Below are 20,996 nucleotides of genomic sequence, written 5' to 3'. Positions count from 1 at the left end.
ATGACTGGAAAAACAGTTGTTAGTTACCAAAAATCCACTTAGTAAGGAAGGAACCAAAGGAGATGGACTATTTGCAACCAAGTGGAAACAAGGAACACTCATGTGGAAAAGTGCACGGCCTCTACAATTCAAGATATCGATAACATTAGGTGAGCACCCCGATTAAATAAATAAAAATAAACACATGACCCCCCCCGCCCCACCCCCAACGATGAGTCTGTATGGAAACCGACCTCACGTTTGGGTCTGTGTTCAGGCACTAACTCTCACTCAGCCGGACCAGAACTTCAAGGTGCCTCTCTGCTCCAGGGTGCCGCCGCCTTATGGTACAGCCTTGTGTGTTCTCAGAGCTGCCTTGGGGCCCAGTCCCTTATTTCACAGCTGAAGAAACAGACCTAGAAACAAGGGGCTTGCTGAGTCTCCCGCAGTTGGAACACCCTGAGTCAGGGTCACATGCCGGCTGCCCTCCTGGGTCCCAGGTCATTGCTTCATGGAACTGTACAGAGGAGCTCTACTTTTAAAAATTAAGGTTCTCAACGTTGGTTGAACATTGCAATCACTGGAGGACATTTGAAAACTATTAATGGCTGGGTCCCCCTCCCCCCCAGAGGTTCTGATTTAATTGGCGTGGGCACTGGCCAGGGACCTTTTAAGCTCCTTAAGAGATTCCAAAGTGCAATCAGAGCTGAGAGTTGTACGGCTTCATGCTGTCATGTTCGCCACTCTGAATAGTGGCTAATTCTTTTTACTCTGTCCAATTTGAAGACCATTCTCTGATACAGAACGTGGGAGTAAAATTGGATTCTGCTGTCAAAAGCTCAACCTTACCATAACTGTTTGTTAACATTGCCTTACCCCCACATAATCTCTTTCATTCTGACTCACGTGGCTCAGAACAGACCTGCAAGGACTTCTGCTTGTCTGCAGGTGTCTCTGAGGCTCCCCTCGGTTAGACCTTGGCCTCTTTGCTGAATTTCTTAGGGGTCCATTCACCTCTTTGGAAACACCTTGGGGTTTAGGCTTCTTCTCCCATGTTTTGCACGTCTTTGTAAAATCAGCTCTGCATGCTGCTGAAGGCATACAGAGGTGTGTGAGATACAGTCTCTTCTCCATTGGCCTGATGGCCAAGACACTGCGATAGTCAGAAAGCCCCTGCCACGTAGGAAGGAGGTGGCTTTGGATCTGGGAGTGCAGGGAACCAGCTGGGTGAGAAGGGATGAAGAGTAGTGGGAAGGACTTTCCAGACAACTGAAACACCAGGAGTGAAGCACAGAGATTTAATATACACCCGTGAGAAGTCAGGGACAGAGTGGGACTGAGGCTTGGAAGGTCTTTCCATGGGCCTCCTGTGGCTTTTACTCTGAGGGTGCAGTGTTTTGAGCGGGGAAGTGAAGTGATGGTGATTTTGAGTGATGGTGATTTTGAAGTGTTGCTGAGAGGGTTGTACTAGAGGTGGGCAGGGAGCAGAGGCAGGAAAGCCTGCTGTCTCCTGCTAGGTAAGTAAAGACGGTGGGAGTGGAGATGGGGTGGGCAGGACTCGGGGAGGGGTTCTGAGGCAGAGCTGTTTTCTGAGGCAGGACTGGCTGACTGACTGGTCCCATCTGGCCTTTTCTGGGTCCTTATGCATATCAGAAAAAGGCACCCCTATGAGTAGATATGCCTCAAACTGGGCTTAGGGCTGGACATGCCCAGCTGTTCTTCGTGGCCCTGGATGAAGCTGTAAAGGACACCTGTGTCTTGAAACACATACAAAGATGTCTTTCCTCAGCTATTACAGATGCTAAGACGGCAAGATCATTTTCTTTCTGTCTTTCTTTTTATTATTTCAAAATATTAAAGGGGTACAAATGTTTTTGTTGCATGCATACCTTGTGTAATGCTTAAATCAGGGCTCGTAGTGTGCCCATCACCAGAATATAGTTCACGGTACTCAAGTGGCAAATTACTCTATCTCCCCCTACCCTCTCCCTTCTCTGCGCCTGTGTGTCCATCATTTAGCACCCATTATTACAGAGCACATGTGCTGTTTGTTTCTCCATTCCTGAGATACTCCATTTAGAATAATGGTCTCCAGTTCCATCCAAGTTGCTGCAAAAGACATAATGTCATTCCTTTTAATGGATATTACTCCATGGTGTGTATATGAAATATACATATCACATTTTCTTTATCCACTTAGGTTGATTCCACATCTTTGCAGTTGTGAATTGTGCTGTGATAAATAGCAGGTGTCTTTTTAATAAAATGACTCCCTTTGGGTAGGTACTCAGTAATGAGATTGCTGGATCAAATGGTCTACATTTATTTCTTTGAGGAATCTTCATACTGTTTTCCACAGAGGAAAACTAATTTGCAGTCCCACTAGTAGTGTATGCGCATTCCCTCTATACCTATGCCAGTATCTATTGTTTCTTTTTTTTTTTTTAGGAGTAATATTTTTTTTTTTTTTTTATTTTGGCCAGGGCTAGGTTTGAACCCGCCACCTCTGGCATATGGGACTGGTGCCCTACTCCTTGAGCCACAGGCGCCACCCTATCTATTGTTTCTTGACTTTTTTTTTTTTTGAGACAGAGTCTCACTTCGTTGCCCTTTGTAGAGTGCCGTGGCGTCACAGCTCACAGGAACCTCAAACTCCTGGGCTTAAGTGATTCTCTTGCCTTAGCCTCCCAAGTAGCTAGAACTACAGGTGCCCACCACAGCACCTGGCTATGTTGTTGTAGTTGTCATTGTTGTTTAGCGGGCCCAGGCTGGATTCGAACCCGCCACCTCCGGTGTATGTGGCTGGCGCCCTAGCTGCTGAGCTACAGGCTCCAAGCCAGTGGCTATGTTTTGTTTTTGTTATTATTGTCATTGTTGTTTAGCAGGCTTGGACTGAGTTCGAACCCACCAGCCCCGGTGCATGTGGCCAGTGTCCTCTAGCCACTGAGCTACAGGCACCAAGCCTGTTTTTTGACTTTTTAATATTGACCATTCTGACCAATAGTGAGATAGTATTTTCCTATGGTTTTAATTTGCATTTCTCTTATGATTAGTGATGCTGCACATTTTTTCATATGCTTGTTGGACATATTTGTCTGTCTTCTTTTGGAAAACTTTTGTTCATGCTTTTCCCTGCTTTTTGAAATTTTTTTTTTTAGACAGACTCTCACTATGTCATCCTGGGTAGAGTGATATGGAATCACAGCTCACAGCAACCTCAAACTCTTGGGCTTAAGTGATTCCCTTGCCTCAGCATCCCAAGTAGCTGGGACTACAGGTGCCTGTCACAACGCCGGCTATTTTTTGTTGAAGTTGTCATTGTTGTTTAGCTGGCCTGGGCCGGGTTTGAACCCACCATTCTTGGTGTATGTGGCTGGTGCTGTAACCACTGTGCTATATGTGCTGAGCCTTTTCCCTGCTTTTTAATGCAGTTTTTTTCGTTGTTATTGATTTGTTTGAGTTAATTGTAGATTCTGAATGTTTGCTTTTTGTCAGATACATATGAATAGTTTGTGAATATTGTCTCCCATTCTGTAGGTTGTCCATATACTCTGCTATTTATTTCCTTTGCTGTGCAGAAGATTTTTAATTTAATGACATCCTATTAATTTACTTATCTTATTGCTCTATTTGCCTTTGAGATCTTAGTTGTAAATTCTTTTTCTAGGCCAACATCTAGAAGAGCCTTTCCTACATTTTCTTGTAGAATTTTTGTCGTTTCATGGCTTACAATGTCCATCAGTCCATCAGTCTTTTAACCATCCCCACCTTTTTTTTGGCCTATTTATTTATGTATTTATTGTTTCAGGTTGAATGAGGGTACAAAGAAATGGGTTACACTGATTGCATTTGTTAGGTAAAGTCGCTCTTATAATTGTGTCCTACCCTCATTTTAAGTGTCTGAATTACTTTTTCTGTATGGCAGGAGATATGGATCCTGTTTCATTCTTCTGCATGTGGCTATCCAGTTTTCCCAGCACCATTTATTGAATAGGGCTTCTTTCCCCCAGTGTATGTCGTTGTCTGCTTTGTCAAAGATCAAGTTGATTGTACACAGATAGTTTTATTTCTGAATTCTCTGTTCAGTTCTGTGGATCCATATCTCCTTTTTTACATCAATACCATGCTGTTTAGATTACTAGAGCCTTGTAGTATAATTTGAAGTCAAGTAATGTAATGCCTACAGATTTGTTCTTTTTGCTTAAGATTTCTTTGGCTATTCAGACTCATTTTTGGTCTCAAATGTAGCATAGAATTACCTTTTCTAGATCTGTGAAATATGACATTGGTATTTTGATGGGGATTTCATTGAACCTGTAAATCGTTTTGGGCAGTAGGGCATTTTAACAATGTTGATAATACCAATTTGTGAGCATGGGATTTGTGAGCAGTTCCATTTGTTTGCATCACCTGTGTTTTCTTTTATCAGTGTTCTATAGGTCTACTTGCAGAGATGTCTTACCTCCTTGTGTAGGTACATTCTTAAGTGTTTTATTTTCTTTGTAACTATTTTGAATAGTTTCAAGTGCTTAATTTGACTCTCGGCTTGACTGCTGTTAGAATACAGAAATGCTACCAATTTGTGTACATTGATTTGTAACCTGAGACTTTGCTGAATTTATTTATCAATTCTAGGAGTCTTTGGTGGAGTCGTAGGTTTTCTATTAGCTATAAGATCATGTCCCCCATGATCATATCAATGTACACAGCTATGATTTAATTAAAAAAAAAATAAATAGAGAACTCGAAAAAAAAAAAAGATCATGTCACCATTGATCAGGGGTAGTGTGACTGCTTCTTTCCTGATTGGGATGCCCTTTCTTTCTTTTTCTTGACTGATTGCTCTGCCAAGACTTCCAGTACTTTCTTGAATAGAAAGGGGAACACAGGGCATACTTGTCTTGTTCTGGTTTTTAGAGGAAATGCTTTCAACTTTTCCCCATTCAATATGATGTTGGCTCGGAGTTTGTCTTTTATAATTTGGAGGTATGTTTCTTCTCTATCTAGTTTGTTAAGGGTTTTTATCAAGAAAGGGTACTAGATTTTTTAGAATGCTATTTCTGCATCTGTTGAGATGACTATGTGGTCTTTGTTTTTGCGTCTGTTTACGTGGTGAATCACGTATTGATTTGCATATTTCAAACTACTCTTGCATCCCTGGGATAAAAAACACTGAATGATGGTGAATTATCTGTTGAATTTGTTTTGCTGGTATTTTGTTGAGGATTTTTGCAACTATGTTCATAAGAGATGTTGGTCTATAGTTTTTTGTTTGTCCTTTCCTGGATTTGGTATCAAGATAATACTAGATTACTAGAATGAATTAGGGAGGATTCTTTCATTCTCAATGTTATGGAATAATTTCTGCAGGATAAGTACCAGTTCTTCTTTGTAGGTCGGATAGAATTTGGGTGTGAATCTATTGGTTCAAGGCTTTTTTTGTTGGTAAATTTGTTTTTGTAACTGGTCTAATCTCATTGCTCTTTATTGGTCTGTTCAAGATTTCTATTTCTTCCTAATTCAGACATGGAAGGTCATGTATTTCCAGAAATTTATCCATTTCCTGTACATTTTCTAATGTGTGTGCATGGAGATTTTCATAGTATTTGTGAATGAATGATATTTTGCATTTCTCTGGTGTCAATTGAAAGGTCTCCTCTTCCATTTCTGATAGAACTTATTTGGGTCCTTTCTCTTCTATTTATGGTTAATCTAGGTAGATGTCTATTGACTTTTATTATCGTTTCAAAGAATCAAATTCTTTTTTCATTGTACCTTTGTAATTTTTTTGTTTCCATTTCATTTAGTTGTCCTCTGAGCTTTGTTATTTCTTTTCTTCTGCTAGCCTTGGATTTGATTTGTTCTCCTTCTTGTAGTTTGCTTAGTGTGGCATTATATGTTAATTTGGGATCTTTCTGTCTTTTTTTGGGGGGGGGAGACAGAGTCTCACTATGTCACCCTCAGTAGAGTGCTGTGACATCACAGCTCACAGCAACCTCAAACTCTTTGGCTTAAGCAATTCTCTTGCCTCAGCCTCCCAAGTAGCTGTTTAGTTGGCCCGGTCCGGGTTCAAACCTGGCACCCTTGGTGTATGTGGCTGGTGCCATAACCACTGTGCTATGGGTGCCGAGCCTCATTGCTGAATATCATTATGGTCACCAGATAGCCAAGGGGAGCACCTCAAAGGTGACTGTAGTGATATTCAGCAATGAGTTATGGAGCGCTTTTTCTAGGATGAATTTATGAACTTGTCAGACCTTCATATGGCAACAGCTCTGATGGTCATTCCAGAAAAAGCATTCCAAAATTGCTTTGAAGGGTGGACTAGGCCCTGGCATCAATGCATAGCTTCCCAAGGGGAATACTTTGTATGTGACCACAGTAATGTTCAGTAGTGAGCAATGTAGGAAGTTTTCTAGACTGAATTTCAGACCTTAATTATCCAACCTTATATGCTCTGTCTTGGAAAATGTCCCATATGCTGAAGAAAAGAATGTATGTTCTACAGTTTGGGGGTAGAATGTTCTGTAGAAGAAGGCCAGGTCCATGTGTTTTTAGAGACCTGTTTAAGTCCATTGTTTCTTTGTTGATTTTCTGCCTCAGTGATCTGTCCAATTCTATCAGTGGAGTGTTGAAATTCCTGGCAATTATGACATTGCTGTTTATTTCTTTGCCTGGATGTAGTAGTGTTTTATTTGCATATCTGGGAGCTCCTGTGTTGGGTGCATATATGTATTTGCTATCATTATATCTTCTGGCTGAATTTCTCTCTTCATCATTATATAATGACTTTGTCTTTTTAAAAATGCTGTTTATTTAAAGTCTATTTTATCTGATATGAAGATAGCTACTCCCACTCACTGTTGGTTTTAATTCATGCGGAATATTTTTTGTTCCATCACTTTACCTTGAGTCTATGAGTATCCATGCAACTTTCTTGGATACAGCAGATACTTTGAGTGTGTTTCTTTCATCCATTCAGCCAGTCTATATCTGTTGAAAGAGCATCAAGACTGTTAACAGTTTTACAGTCAGTGTTAATATTTATGTGAGTTAACTTTCCTGTTCATCATGTTAAAAGATACCTGGTTGCGACAATGGCTCCCTGTGACCCAACGCCAAACACCATTAGCTCCGTCTGGCTCAGCGGCTCAGACTAGGGCCCTAGACAACGGCCAAAGTTCTCCGCACTCCCCCTCAGGCTCTCCCCAAGGCAGTTCAACTGAGTGCCAAGTCCAAAGACACCAAAACAGTTCACAGAAGTTGTTCAGTGTAGTGGAACAGAATTTGGTCTCAGCATCGCGTCCTCCTCTAAGCCATCATGTTCTGGGAGCTAAGCCGAAGACGGAATGCAGAGGAGAAATTGCTAGGAAATTGTCAAGGCCTCAGGCAAAGAGACAGAGTCTCACTTTATGACCCTCAGCAGAGTGCCATGGCATCACACAGCTCACAGCAACCTCCAACTCCTGGGCTTAAGTGATTCTCTTGCCTCAGCCTCCTGAGTAGCCGGGACTACAGTCCACAGGCACAAGAACTTAAAGAGCAAGAAGAAGTGAAAGGAAAATTAGGGCAAGGAAACAGATAAAAGAAATCACTCATGAGGAAGAATCAGCAGAAAACTCCAGGCAACATGAAGAATCAGTCCAGAACAACCCCGCCAAGGGACCATGAGGTAGCTACTGCAGAGGATTCCACCTATACAGAAATGTTAGGAATGACAGAAAGGGAATTTAGAATACACATGTTGAAAACAATGAAAGAAATGATGGAAACAATGAAGGAAACTGCTAATAAAGTGGAAAATAACCAAAAGGAAATCCAAAAACAGAATCAAATAAGAGATGAACGTTATGAAGAATATAAAAAGGATATAGCAGAGCTGAAGGAAATGAAACAGTCAATCAGGGAACTTAAAGATGCAATGGAAAGTATCAGCAACAGGTTAGACCATGCAGAAGAAAGAATTTCAGAGGTAGAAGACAAAGTTTTTGAGATAACTCAGATAGTAAAAGAGGCAGAAAAGAAGAGAGAGAAAGCAGAACGTTCACTGTCAGAATTATGGGACTTTATGAAGCGTTCCAACATACGAGTTATAGGAATCCCAGAAGGGGAAGAAGAAGGCCCCAGAGGAATGGAAGCCATACTAGAGAATATTATAAAAGAAAATTTCCCAAACATCACCAAAGATTCTGACACACTACTTTCAGAGGGATATCGGACCCCAGGTCGCCTCAACTCTAACCGAGGTTCTCCAAGACACATTGTGATGAACCTGTCCAAAGTCAAGACAAAAGAAAAGATTCTGCAAGCTGCCAGGAGTAAGCGCCAGTTGACCTACAGGGGCAAATCCATCAGAGTGACCGCAGACTTCTCTAATGAAACTTTCCAAGCAAGAAGACAATGGTCATCTACCTTTAATCTACTTAAACAGAACAATTTTCAGCCCAGAATTCTGTACCCTGCTAAGCTAAGCTTCAAAATTGACGGAGAAATCAAATCATTTACGGATATACAAACATTGAGAAAATTCGCCACAACAAGACCAGCTCTACAGGAAATACTTCAACCTGTTCTGCACATTGACCACCACAATGGATCAGCAGCAAAGTAAGAACTCAGAAATCAAAGGACAGAACCTAACCTCCACACTGATGCAAAAGATAAAACTAAGCAATGGACTCTCACAAAATAAGACGAATAGAATACTACCACACTTATCAATTATCTCCATAAATGTTAATGGCTTGAATTCCCCACTGAAGAGACATAGATTGGCTGACTGGATTAAAAAACACAAGCCATCCATTTGCTGTCTGCAGGAAACACACCTGGCTTCAAAAGACAAATTAAAGCTCCGAGTCAAGGGTTGGAAGACAATTTTTCAGGCAAATGGAATTCAGAAGAAAAGAGGAGTTGCAATCTTATTTTCAGATACATGTGGATTTAAAGCAACTAAAGTCAAAAAAGACAAAGATGGTCACTTTATATTGGTCAAGGGAAAACTACAACAAGAAGACATTTCAATTCTAAATATCTATGCACCCAATTTAAATGCTCCCAGATTCTTGAAGCAGACCTTACTCAGTCTGAGCAATATGATATCTGATAATACCATCATAACAGGGGACTTTAACACACCTCTTACAGAGCTGGACAGATCCTCTAAACAGAAATTAAACAAAGATACAAGAGATTTAAATGAGACCCTAGAACAACTATGCTTGATAGACGTATATAGAACACTCCACCCCAAAGATAAAGAATATACATTCTTCTCATCACCCCATGGAACATTCTCCAAAATTGATCATATCCTGGGACACAAAACAAATATCAACAGAATCAAAAGAATTGAAATTTTACCTTGTATCTTTTCAGACCATAAGGCACTAAAGGTGGAACTCAACTCTAACAAAAATGCTCAACCCCACCCAAAGGCATGGAAATTAAACAATCTTCTGTTGAATAACAGAGGGTGCAGGAAGAAATCAAACAGGAAATCATTAACTTCCTTGAGCATAACAACAATGAAGACACAAGCTACCAAAACCTGTGGGATACTGCAAAAGCAGTTTTGAGAGGAAAATTCATCGCTTTAGATGCCTACATTCGAAAAACAGACAGAGAGCACATCAACAATCTCACAAGAGACCTTATGGAATTGGAAAAAGAAGAACAATCTAAGCCTAAACTCAGTAGAAGAAAAGAAATATCCAAAATCAAATCAGAGATCAATGAAATTGAAAACAAAAGAATCATTCAGAAAATTAATGAAACAAGGAGTTGGTTTTTTGAAAAAATAAATAAAATAGATAAACCATTGGCCAGACTAACTAGAAATAGAAAAGTAAAATCTCTAGTAACCTCAATCAGAAACGATAAAGGGGAAATAACAACTGATCCCACAGAGATACAAGAGATCATCTCTGAATACTACCAGAAACTGTATGCCCAGAAATTTGACAATGTGAAGGAAATGGATCAATATTTGGAATCACACCCTCTCCCTAGACTTAGCCAGGAAGAAATAGAGCTCCTGAACAGACCAATTTCAAGCACTGAGATCAAAGAAACAATAAAAAAGCTTCCAACTAAAAAATGCCCTGGTCCAGATGGCTTCACTCCAGAATTCTATCAAACCTTCAAGGAAGAGCTTATTCCTGTACTGCAGAAATTATTCCAAAAAACTGAGGAAGAAGGAATCTTCCCCAACACATTCTATGAAGCAAACATCACCCTGATACCAAAACCAGGAAAAGACCCAAACAAAAAGGAGAATTTCAGACCAATCTCACTCATGAATATAGATGGAAAAATTCTCAACAAAATCCTAGCCAATAGATTACAGCTTATCATCAAAAAAGTCATTCATCATGATCAAGTAGGCTTCATCCCAGGGATGCAAGGCTGGTTTAACATATGCAAGTCCATAAACGTTATCCACCATATTAACAGAGGCAAAAATAAAGATCACATGATCCTCTCAATAGATGCAGAAAAAGCATTTGATAAAATCCAGCATCCTTTTCTAATTAGAACACTGAAGAGTGTAGGCATAGGTGGCACATTTCTAAAACTGATTGAAGCTATCTATGACAAACCCACAGCCAATATTTTACTGAATGGAGTAAAACTCAAAGCTTTTCCTCTTAGAACTGGAACCAGACAAGGTTGTCCTCTGTCACCTTTACTGTTCAACATAGTGCTGGAAGTTCTAGCCAATACAAGTTGGCAAGACAAGGAAATAAAGGGAATCCAAATGGGAGCAGAGGAGGTCAAACTCTCCCTCTTTGCTGACGACATGATCTTATACTTAGAGAACCCCAAAGACTCAACCACAAGACTCCTAGAAGTCATCAAAAAATACAGTAATGTTTCAGGATATAAAATCAATGTCCACAAGTCAGTAGCCTTTGTATACACCAATAACAGTCAAGAGGAGAAGCTAATTAAGGACACAACTCCCTTCACCATAGTTTCAAAGAAAATGAAATACCTAGGAATATACATAATGAAGGAGGTGAAGGACCTCTATAAAGAAAACTATGAAATCCTCAGAAAGGAAATAGCAGAGGATATTAACAAATGGAAGAACATACCATGCTCATGGATGGGAAGAATCAACATTGTTAAAATGTCTATACTTCCCAAAGCAATCTACCTATTCAATGCCATTCCTATCAAAGTACCTACATCATACTTTCAAGATTTGGAAAAAATGATTCTGTGTTTTGTATGGAACCGGAAAAAACCCCGTATAGCTAAGGCAGTTCTTAGTAACAAAAATAAAGCTGGGGGCATCAGCATACCAGATTTTAGTCTGTACTACAAAGCCATAGTGGTCAAGACAGCATGGTACTGGCACAAAAACAGAGACATAGACACTTGGAATCGAATTGAACACCAAGAAATGAAACTAACATCTTACAACCACCTAATCTTCGATAAACCAAACAAGAACTTACCTTGGGGGAAAGACTCCCTATTCAATAAATGGTGTTGGGAGAATTGGATGTCTGCGTGTAAAAGACTGAAACTGGACCCACACCTTTCCCCACTCACAAAAATTGATTCAAGATGGATAAAGGACTTAAATTTAAGGCATGAAACAATAAAAATCCTCAAAGAAAGCATAGGAAAAACACTGGAAGATATTGGCCTGGGGACGACTTCATGAAGAAGACTGCCATGGCAATTGCAACAACAACAAAAATAAACAAATGGGACTTCATTAAACTGAAAAGCTTCTGTACAGCTAAGGTGACGATAACCAAAGCAAAGAGACAACCCACACAATGGGAAAGGATATTTGCATATTTTCAATCAGACAAAAGCTTGATAACCAGGATCTATAGAGAACTCAAATTAATCCACATGAAAAAAGCCAACAATCCCTTATATCAATGGGCAAGAGACATGAATAGAACTTTCTCTAAAGACGACAGACGAATGGCTAACAAACACATGAAAAAATGTTCATCATCTCTATATATTAGAGAAATGCAAATCAAAACATCCCTGAGATATCATCTAACCCCAGAGAGAATGGCCCACATCACAAAATCTCAAAACTGCAGATGCTGGCGTGGATGTGGAGAGAAGGGAACACTTTTACACTGCTGGTGGGTCTGCAAACTAGTACAATCTTTCTGGAAGGAAGTATGGAGAAACCTCAAAGCACTCAACCTAGACCTCCCATTCGATCCTGCAATCCCATTACTGGGCATCTACCCAGAAGGAAAAAAATCCTTTTATCATAAGGACACTTGTACTAGACTGTTTATTGCAGCTCAATTTACAATCGCCAAAATGTGGAAACAGCCTAAATGCCTACCAACCCAGGAATGGATTAACAAGCTGTGGTATATGTATACCATGGAATACTATTCAGCCATTAAAAAAAATGGAGACTTTACATCCTTCGTATTAACCTGGATGGAAGTGGAAGACATTATTCTTAGTAAAGCATTACAAGAATGGAGAAGCATGAATCCTATGTACTCAATCTTGATATGAGGACAATTAATGACAATTAAGGTTATGGGGGGGGAAGCAGAAAGAGGGAGGGAGGGAGGGGGGTGGGGCCTTAGTGTGTGTCACACTTTATGGGGGCAAGACATGATTGCAAGAGGGACTTTACCTAACAATTGCAATCAGTGTAACTGGCTTATTGTACCCTCAATGAATCCCCAACAATAAAAAAAAAGAAAAAAAAAAAAAAGAAAACTATGAACTCCTCAGAAAGGAAATAGCAGAGGATATTAACAAATGGAAGAACATACCATGCTCATGGATGGGAAGAATCAACATTGTTAAAATGTCTATACTTCCCAAAGCAATCTACCTATTCAATGCCATTCCTATCAAAGTACCTACATCGTACTTTCAAGATTTGGAAAAAATGATTCTGCGTTTTGTATGGAACCGGAAAAAACCCCGTATAGCTAAGGCAGTTCTCTGTAACAAAAATAAAGCTGGGGGCATCAGCATACCAGATTTTAGTCTGTACTACAAAGCCATAGTGGTCAAGACAGCATGGTACTGGCACAAAAACAGAGACCTAGACACTTGGAATCGAATTGAACACCAAGAAATGAAACTAACATCTTACAACCACCTAATCTTCGATAAACCAAACAAGAACTTACCTTGGGGGAAAGACTCCCTATTCAATAAATGGTGTTGGGAGAACTGGATGTCTGCGTGTAAAAGACTGAAACTGGACCCACACCTTTCCCCACTCACAAAAATTGATTCAAGAAGGATAAAAGACTTAAATTTAAGGCATGAAACAATAAAAATCCTCAAAGAAAGCATAGGAAAAACACTGGAAGATATTGGCCTGGGGGAAGACTTCATGAAGAAGACTGCCTTGGCAATTGCAACAACAACAAAAATAAACAAATGGGACTTCATTAAACTGAAAAGCTTCTGTACAGCTAAGGTGACGATAACCAAAGCAAAGAGACAACCCACACAATGGGAAAGGATATTTGCATATTTTCAATCAGACAAAAGCTTGATAACCAGGATCTATAGAGAACTCAAATTAATCCACATGAAAAAAGCCAACAATCCCTATATCAATGGGCAAGAGACATGAATAGAACTTTCTCTAAAGACGACAGACGAATGGCTAACAAACACATGAAAAAATGTTCATCATCTCTATATATTAGAGAAATGCAAATCAAAACGTCCCTGAGATATCATCTAACCCCAGAGAGAATGGCCCACATCACAAAATCTCAAAACTGCAGATGCTGGCGTGGATGTGGAGAGAAGGGAACACTTTTACACTGCTGGTGGGTCTGCAAACTAGTACAACCTTTCTGGAAGGAAGTATGGAGAAACCTCAAAGCACTCAACCTAGACCTCCCATTCGATCCTGCAATCCCATTACTGGGCATCTATCCAGAAGGAAAAAAATCCTTTTATCATAAGGACACTTGTACTAGACTGTTTATTGCAGCTCAATTTACAATCGCCAAAATGTGGAAACAGCCTAAATGCCCACCAACCCAGGAATGGATTAACAAGCTGTGGTATATGTATACCATGGAATACTATTCAGCCATTAAAAAAAATGGAGACTTTACATCCTTCGTATTAACCTGGATGGAAGTGGAAGACATTATTCTTAGTAAAGCATCACAAGAATGGAGAAGCATGAATCCTATGTACTCAATCTTGATATGAGGACAATTAATGGCAATTAAGGTTATGGGGGGGGGAAGCAGAAAGAGGGAGGGAGGGAGGGGGGTGGGGCCTTAGTGTGTGTCACACTTTATGGGGGCAAGACATGATTGCAAGAGGGACTTTACCTAACAATTGCAATCAGTGTAACTGGCTTATTGTACCCTCAATGAATCCCCAACAATAAAAAAAAAAAAAAAAAAAAATACCTGGTTGCTTTGTTTGTTTTCTCCCTTGTGTTACTGTCTTATGAGAGTTGTGAGATGTACCTCTTGGGTATTTTTTACATTGGTGGATATCAATTATTATTTTCCACGCATAGAGAACTGTCAAGCATTTCCTGTAAGGCAGGTCTAGTGGTAACATATTCTTTTAGTTGTTGCTTATCTGGGAAATACTTCATTTCTTCTTCATTTGTAAAATTTAGTTTTGTAGGATACAAAATTCATGGCTATCAGTTTTTCTGTTAAAGAAAACTAAAAATGTAACCCCAGTTGCTTCTGGCCTGAAAGGTCTCTGCTGAGAAGTCTGCTGTTAGTCTGCTGGGTTTTCTTTTGTAACACATTGGTTTCATCTTGCAGCTTGTAGGATTTTCTTCTTCACTTTGACTTTGGTCAGGATGATGATCATATGTCCTGGTGATATCCTATTTAGTATAAATGTTCCAGGTGTTTGATGACCAGCTTGTATCTGGATATTTAAACCTCTGGCTTTCTCAGGGAAGTTTTCCTCTATCATTTCCTCAAATAGGTTTTCCATGCATACTGATCTTTCTTCTCCCCGAGAGATACCTATAATTCTTATATTAGGTTGCTTTATATAATCCTATATTTTTTTTAGTGATTGTTCATTCTTTATTCTATTTTCTGCATTTTTTTGTTGTTGTTGCAGCTGTTTAGCTGGCTGGGGCTGGGTTCAAACCCTCCACTTTTGGTGTATGTGTCTGGTGCCGTAACCACTGTGCTATGTGTGCCGAACCTATTTTGTGCATTTTTTACTGACTGGGTTACTTCAAAATCTTTGTCTTCAAGTTCCAAAAATGTTTCTTCTGCTTGGTCTAATCAGTTGTTAAAGCTTTCTGATGTATTTTGAAGTTTACTAAAACGAGTCTTCTATTTCTTTAGGTTTTCTTATTTCTTTTCTTCTGGTTTGCCATATTCTCCCCCCACCACTACCACCAACCCCTACCCCCACATTGAGATCATTTTCTTTAGGCAGTTCTTGCTTCCTTGTGAAAGTTGAGTTCTTCATCTTCTCAGACATGGAGTCTCAGAGGAGTGGAGTGTACCATACCAGGAGCCCTGCTGTCAGCTAATAGCCTCTGGCAGCCTGCCCCTAATAGGCCCAGCCCTACTCCACCTGCTCTCTGAGAGTTCAGACACCTTTCTGGGGAAAACACCCTCCACACACCAACTGACTAGGAACTATGACAGGCAGACCTCAAGAAGTTCCATAGGTTGAAACTTTTCATTCTATCCAAAATGCAAGTGGATGTTTAAAAAACACCCTCCGTTCAGTCCCAAATGCTGTCATGAATGTCATCTTACAACATCTTAACTTGGAACACTTCTATCCTTTCTTCATAACCACACGAGGCTCACTCAGTAAATACGTATTCATTGGACACCAATTTTGTGCATGCTAGCTTCTACTCAAAGAGAAACATAAGCTCAGACCTTCCACATCTAAGCCAAATTCCTGGCAAGGGGTGCAAATCTTTCAACAAGATGCCATGGCCAACCTTGCTTCCAACTCCTGGAACTAGACGCCTGGGTCTGACCTCTGATTCCCTCAGAAGTTGTTTAATCTCTGTCTTAGTTTCCTTGTGTATAAAAGGGGGATAATGATGAGGCTTCCTCAAAGGGCTGCTCTGTAGCATGACTGAATTGTTGCAGGGGTGCAAGGCCCTGGAAGGGCAGACAGGAAGTGTTTGAGCCATGTGAGTCATTCTTCTTATTTGTTTTGGATATTACTCATTTCAAGATTAATAGTCATACCCTCAGCTGAAAAAAAGATGCCTATGACATGAAAAAGTTCCATGATTCATTGTAACTTGAGTGTGTTTTTTTTTAAGATGTTTTATTTTTAATCATTATGGGTACATACTAGTTGCATGTGTTTGTGGGATACATGTGATGTTTTGATACAGGCTTACAGTATGTACTAATCAAATCAGGGTAACTGGGATATCCAGTTACCTCAAACATTTATCATTTCTTTGTGTTAGGAACATTCCGCTTCCCCTCTTTTTGTTATTTAAGGTTTAGTCTATTTTTTGTGACCACAGTGTAACTTGAGTTTAGAAGCAAGTTACACACAGCATGATTTCTCTCTCTCAGAAAACTATGAGGGTACATGTGAAGAATGGCAGAGGTTATTTCTGAATTGTTTTCATCTTCTCCTTTATGCTTAATCTATTTTCTAAGTTCTTTTTACATAAGCATGTAAACAGAAAAAAGTTATTTTAAAATTTAAAGAACAATGAGAAAAGGTTACACAAAGGTTACTTTTGTAAAATAGATGTTGGCTGTGATAAGGATACTTTCCGTCAGTCTTCCCTAGGATAGAATCCAAGCTCCTGGAAGGCAGGAGTGACATCTCAGAAGCTTATAAGTTTCCCTTTTGTCAGTGTTCTGCTCTGTTTCAGTCTGGCCCAAAGTCAAAGTAAAAACTGTGCCCAGCTTGTTTTCCACCCGATCCCCCTCTTTCAGTCCCTCTTGTCTCCCTTTGCAGGTGCCCATCTTCAGGGCCTGATTCCTTCTGTCATCCTGCTAACATGTCTGATGCTAGTGCTGACCAGGGAGGGAACTCTGCCCTTGGAGCCTGCAGCCTCACATGGCCATTGCCAACTGGCCACTGTGATGGCCTGGAGCCCAGACAGCATCCCTCCCTCCTGCCTTAGCTCTTCCCCACCGCTGGGACCCACTCCTGCCAAGCACACACCTGCCTCTGCTCCACTTAATGCAGATGATATAATCCCTGTACATCCATCCATCCTGATGTGTCCCCATGCACCAGTTGAGCCTAGGAGAAAACAGTATTATGCTGAAAAGGGCTTAACTAATGATAAGTGAATAAAAAGATGTGGGTAGGGTTCAGGAAGCAATATGGCAGGCTGCTGTCCTGAGAACTAAACAGCAGGAAGCTGCGACTAGCCCTAGGCCCAAAGGGGAAACAGCACTACTGGAGCTTATTGAAGACACTATAATCAGGGTAACACAGGCATTGCTGTCCCTGGCATCAAAGCAGAGTGCGAATGAGAGCTAACCTTCCCACCTCCACCTCCTCTCTCATCTCCCATCAGTGCTTCTTTGGCTGAACTCATAAGCCAGAGAGCAAAGATGCACCAGCGGCATCGTTTACCCAGCAATATGTTCGTCTCCAAAGTTAAAATGTACTCGTCCTTAAGATCATTCTGGAAGAATGGCATCAATTTCAGGCCAGTGGGGGATATATTTCAAGTCAGAATTCTTCAAATTAGGCCTTCTAAGTAATTAATCCCCCAATCCTTGCTCCAGTAAGTACTTGGAAGGTGCTCATCAGAAGGCTAAATCAGTGCACGGAAGCCTCCCGGGTTTTTTTCCCTTTCACATTTTGTCATTTTATTCTGGTTAGATTTGAAGCAAATCTGGAAGGTGAGCGATATGTGGTTGATGTGATGCCTAGACTGTCTCTAGAGTGTCTTTGTTTTTTATTTTCATAGTAGGCCTCAAAGACAGAGACGGGAAGTGCATGAAGATGCCCACATGCCAGGCAGGTATGCACGCTCTGCGGGTGCTCCCTTCCCGCACCTCCATGAGTTGATTTCCTGATTTCCAGTGGAGCCTACCCGTCTCCCAGCCCCTCACAAGGATCAGGAAGCAGAGGATGGAGGATGAGAGGAGGGGGGCCTAGAAGGAGCAGACAGAGGGGGAGAGGGGCTCCCGGATGCAGCTGGGTGGGAGAGGGGGTATGCTGGCAGTGAGGACTGGCTATCCTCTCTATGTGCCAGGCTTGCCCCCCTTCGTCTGCCAGCAGCTCAGTCAGATTCCCGTTCCAGTTCTTTCCCTGGGCCATTTTGCTACCAGCACCATAACTTCCTCACTTTAGAAGGACACTTCCTATGGGCTCAGTGGTGATGGCAGCTTCTGTCTGTTCACCACTGCACTGTGTGAAAGTGCTTCCACACATTCCCATTCATCCCTCACTCCCCACCCAGTCCAGAGCTTTAGCTCTTGTCAGTTGGGGAAGCTGAGCACCAAGAAAACAAGCTGCCTAAAGACACTAGCAGGCAGGCCTGCGAGGTGGCTCAAGCCTGTAATCCCAACACTCTGGGAGGCCGAGGCGGATGGATTGCCTGAGCTCAGGAGTTCTAGACCAGCCCTAGCAAGAGTGAGACCCAGTCTCTAAAAATAGAAAAACCTGGTGGGGCCTGTAGTACCAGCTCCTGGGAGGCTGAGGCAAGAGGATCACTTGAGTCTAGAAGTTTGAGGTTGCTGTGAGCTGAGATGGCACAGCACTCTACCCAGTATGACAGAGAAAGACTCTGTCTCAAAAATTTAAAAAAAAGACACACAGCAGGCAATTTAGGTGGAGGTCCGAGCAGCATCTCCTCCACAGTGCTGAAGAGTCTCTTCAGGAAGAAGAAAGCAAAGAACTTATGGGTGGGGCTAAGTAGTTAAAAGGGAGGAAGCTGCATCTGGGCTGTTGTTCTCCAGATGTTGTCTCCTGGCCAGCAGCAGCAGCATCTAGTACCTGTTGGAGATGCAATTCCTGGGCCTCAGCCCAGACCTAGTGAATCCCAAGACTCAGAGCAGTGGGAGGTTGGGGAGTCTAGGTTTAACAAGTGCTCTAGGAGAAGCTCTTCCACACCAAAGGCTGGGAGCCACTGCGCTGGAGAAAGGAAGTGTGTGTGTGGTGGACACCAGAGAGGACACAGCCCTGGTGTCAGGATAAGGAGGAGGTGGAAAGGTTGCTGATTATTTCTGGGGATTCTAAAGAGGGTGCAGACATGAATGAAGAATGTTCAAGGCCGTTGCTGCACTACTTATAATAGCAAAAGACTGGCCATAACTCAAACATCCATCAATAGACTGGTCACATGCACAATGGTGTGTCCTTGTGGTGGAACACTATGCCATGGAAAGAGAACTGGGTACTCTGACATGGGAAAAATTTCTAGCAGGTACACTAACAAAAGTTATAGAAGAGTTTAAGTAATATGTTAACTTCGTGTATAAAAAAAGGGAAGAGCTAGTAATATATATGTGTGTGTGTTTATTTACTTGTATCTACGAGAAACTCTGGTCAGATGGACAAGAAACCAGTTAAGAAGAGAAGCACCTGTGGGAGGGGAAGGGGTGAAGAGAGGCAGAACAAGAGGCAGTGTCTTCAATGCATATCCTTTAAAAAAAAAAAAAGAAAGAAAGAAAGAAAGGTGGCACCCCTGGCTCAGTGGGTAGGGCGCTGGCCCCATATACCAAGGAGGGCAGGTTCAAACCTGGCCCCGGGAGAACTGCAGCAACAACAACAACAAAATAGCCGGGTGTTGTGGGGGGCACCTGTAGTCCCAGCTCCTCGGGAGGCCGAGGCAAGAGAATCACCTAAGCCCAGGAGTTGAAGGTTGCTGTGAGCTGTGTGATACCATGGCACTCTACCCAGGGTGATAAAGTGAGGTTCTGTCTCTACCAAAAAAAAAAAAGGTTGCACCTTAACTGGGCAGTGCTGGTTCAAACCAGCAATCTTAGCATTTTGAGAGACAAAGGTGGGAGGATTGCTTGAGGCTAGGAGATCAAGATCAACCTGGGCAATAGAAAGACCCCATTTCTATAAAAAATAAAAATAAGCTGGTTCAGGGCCTGTAGCTTAAGTGGCTAAGGTGCCAGCCACATATACCAGAGCTGTCGGGTTCAAATCCAGCCTGGGCCTGCCAAACAGCAATGACCACCACAACAACAAAATAGCCGGGTGTTGTGGTGGGCACTTGTGGTCTCAGCTACTTGGGAGGCTGAGGCAAGAGAATCGCTTAAACCAAAGAATTGGAGGTTGCTGTGAACTGTGATGCCACAGCACTCTACCCAGGATGACAGCTTGAGGCCCTGTCTCAAAAATAAAAAATAAAAAATATAAAAATAAAAATAAGCTGGCCATGGTGTCCTAAGTCTGTAGTCCCAATTACTCAGGAGGCTGAGGTGGGGGTATCAGTGAGCACAGGAGTTTGAGGTTTCGTGAGCTGTGATGATGCTGAACACCCTAGCCTAGGTGACAGAAGGATACTTCTCTCAAAAAAAAAAAAAATCTGGGTGGCATTGTGACTCAGGGGGTAGGGCACTGGCCCCATATACCAAGGGTGGTGGGTTCAAACCCAGTCCCGGCCAAACTGCAACAAAAAAAAGCCGGGCATTGTGGCGGGCACCTGAAGTCCCAGCTACGTGGGAGGCTGAGGCAAGAGAATTGCCTAAGCCCAGGAGTTGGAGGTTGCTGTGAGCTATGACGCTTCGGCACTCTACTGAGGGCAATAAAGTGAGACTCTGTCTCTAAAAAAGAAAAAAAATTATCAAACATGCAAATATGTTACTTTTCTAGAAAAAGTGAAAGTAGATGAAAATGTCCTTAGGTGCAATTCTGAAGCCATAGCACAATGGTTGGCCTTTGACTAGAGGGATGTCCATCTTCATCCACAGAGGGGCCAACAGGGGTCAAGGATGCCAGGCTCATCTGCTGTCACCAGCTGTCCCATCCAGCTCAAAACCCCAGAGTGGCCAAGGCACTCTGCAGAGTTTGGGGCTTATTACTAAGACTGGGACCAGCCATTCTCAGTCTTGGTTACATGTTAAAATCTT

At 41.7% G+C, this 20,996-nt stretch overlaps 1 protein-coding gene across 1 annotated transcript in view; it reads left to right on the top strand.

Annotated features, from left to right (window-relative positions):
• The window catches only part of GABRR1 (gamma-aminobutyric acid type A receptor subunit rho1), a 76,137-nt gene that overhangs the window by 9,612 nt on the left and 45,529 nt on the right, over positions 1-20,996 (top strand). The window contains exon 2 of the mRNA XM_053590903.1: positions 17,882-17,932. Within this exon, the coding sequence (XP_053446878.1) occupies positions 17,882-17,932 (51 nt within the window). The remainder of the gene's footprint in view (positions 1-17,881; positions 17,933-20,996) is intronic.

Source organism: Nycticebus coucang, chromosome 5 (genome assembly GCF_027406575.1).
Source record: "Nycticebus coucang isolate mNycCou1 chromosome 5, mNycCou1.pri, whole genome shotgun sequence".
Taxonomy (NCBI): domain Eukaryota; kingdom Metazoa; phylum Chordata; class Mammalia; order Primates; family Lorisidae; genus Nycticebus; species Nycticebus coucang.
This window is presented reverse-complemented; position numbering and strand designations above follow the sequence as displayed.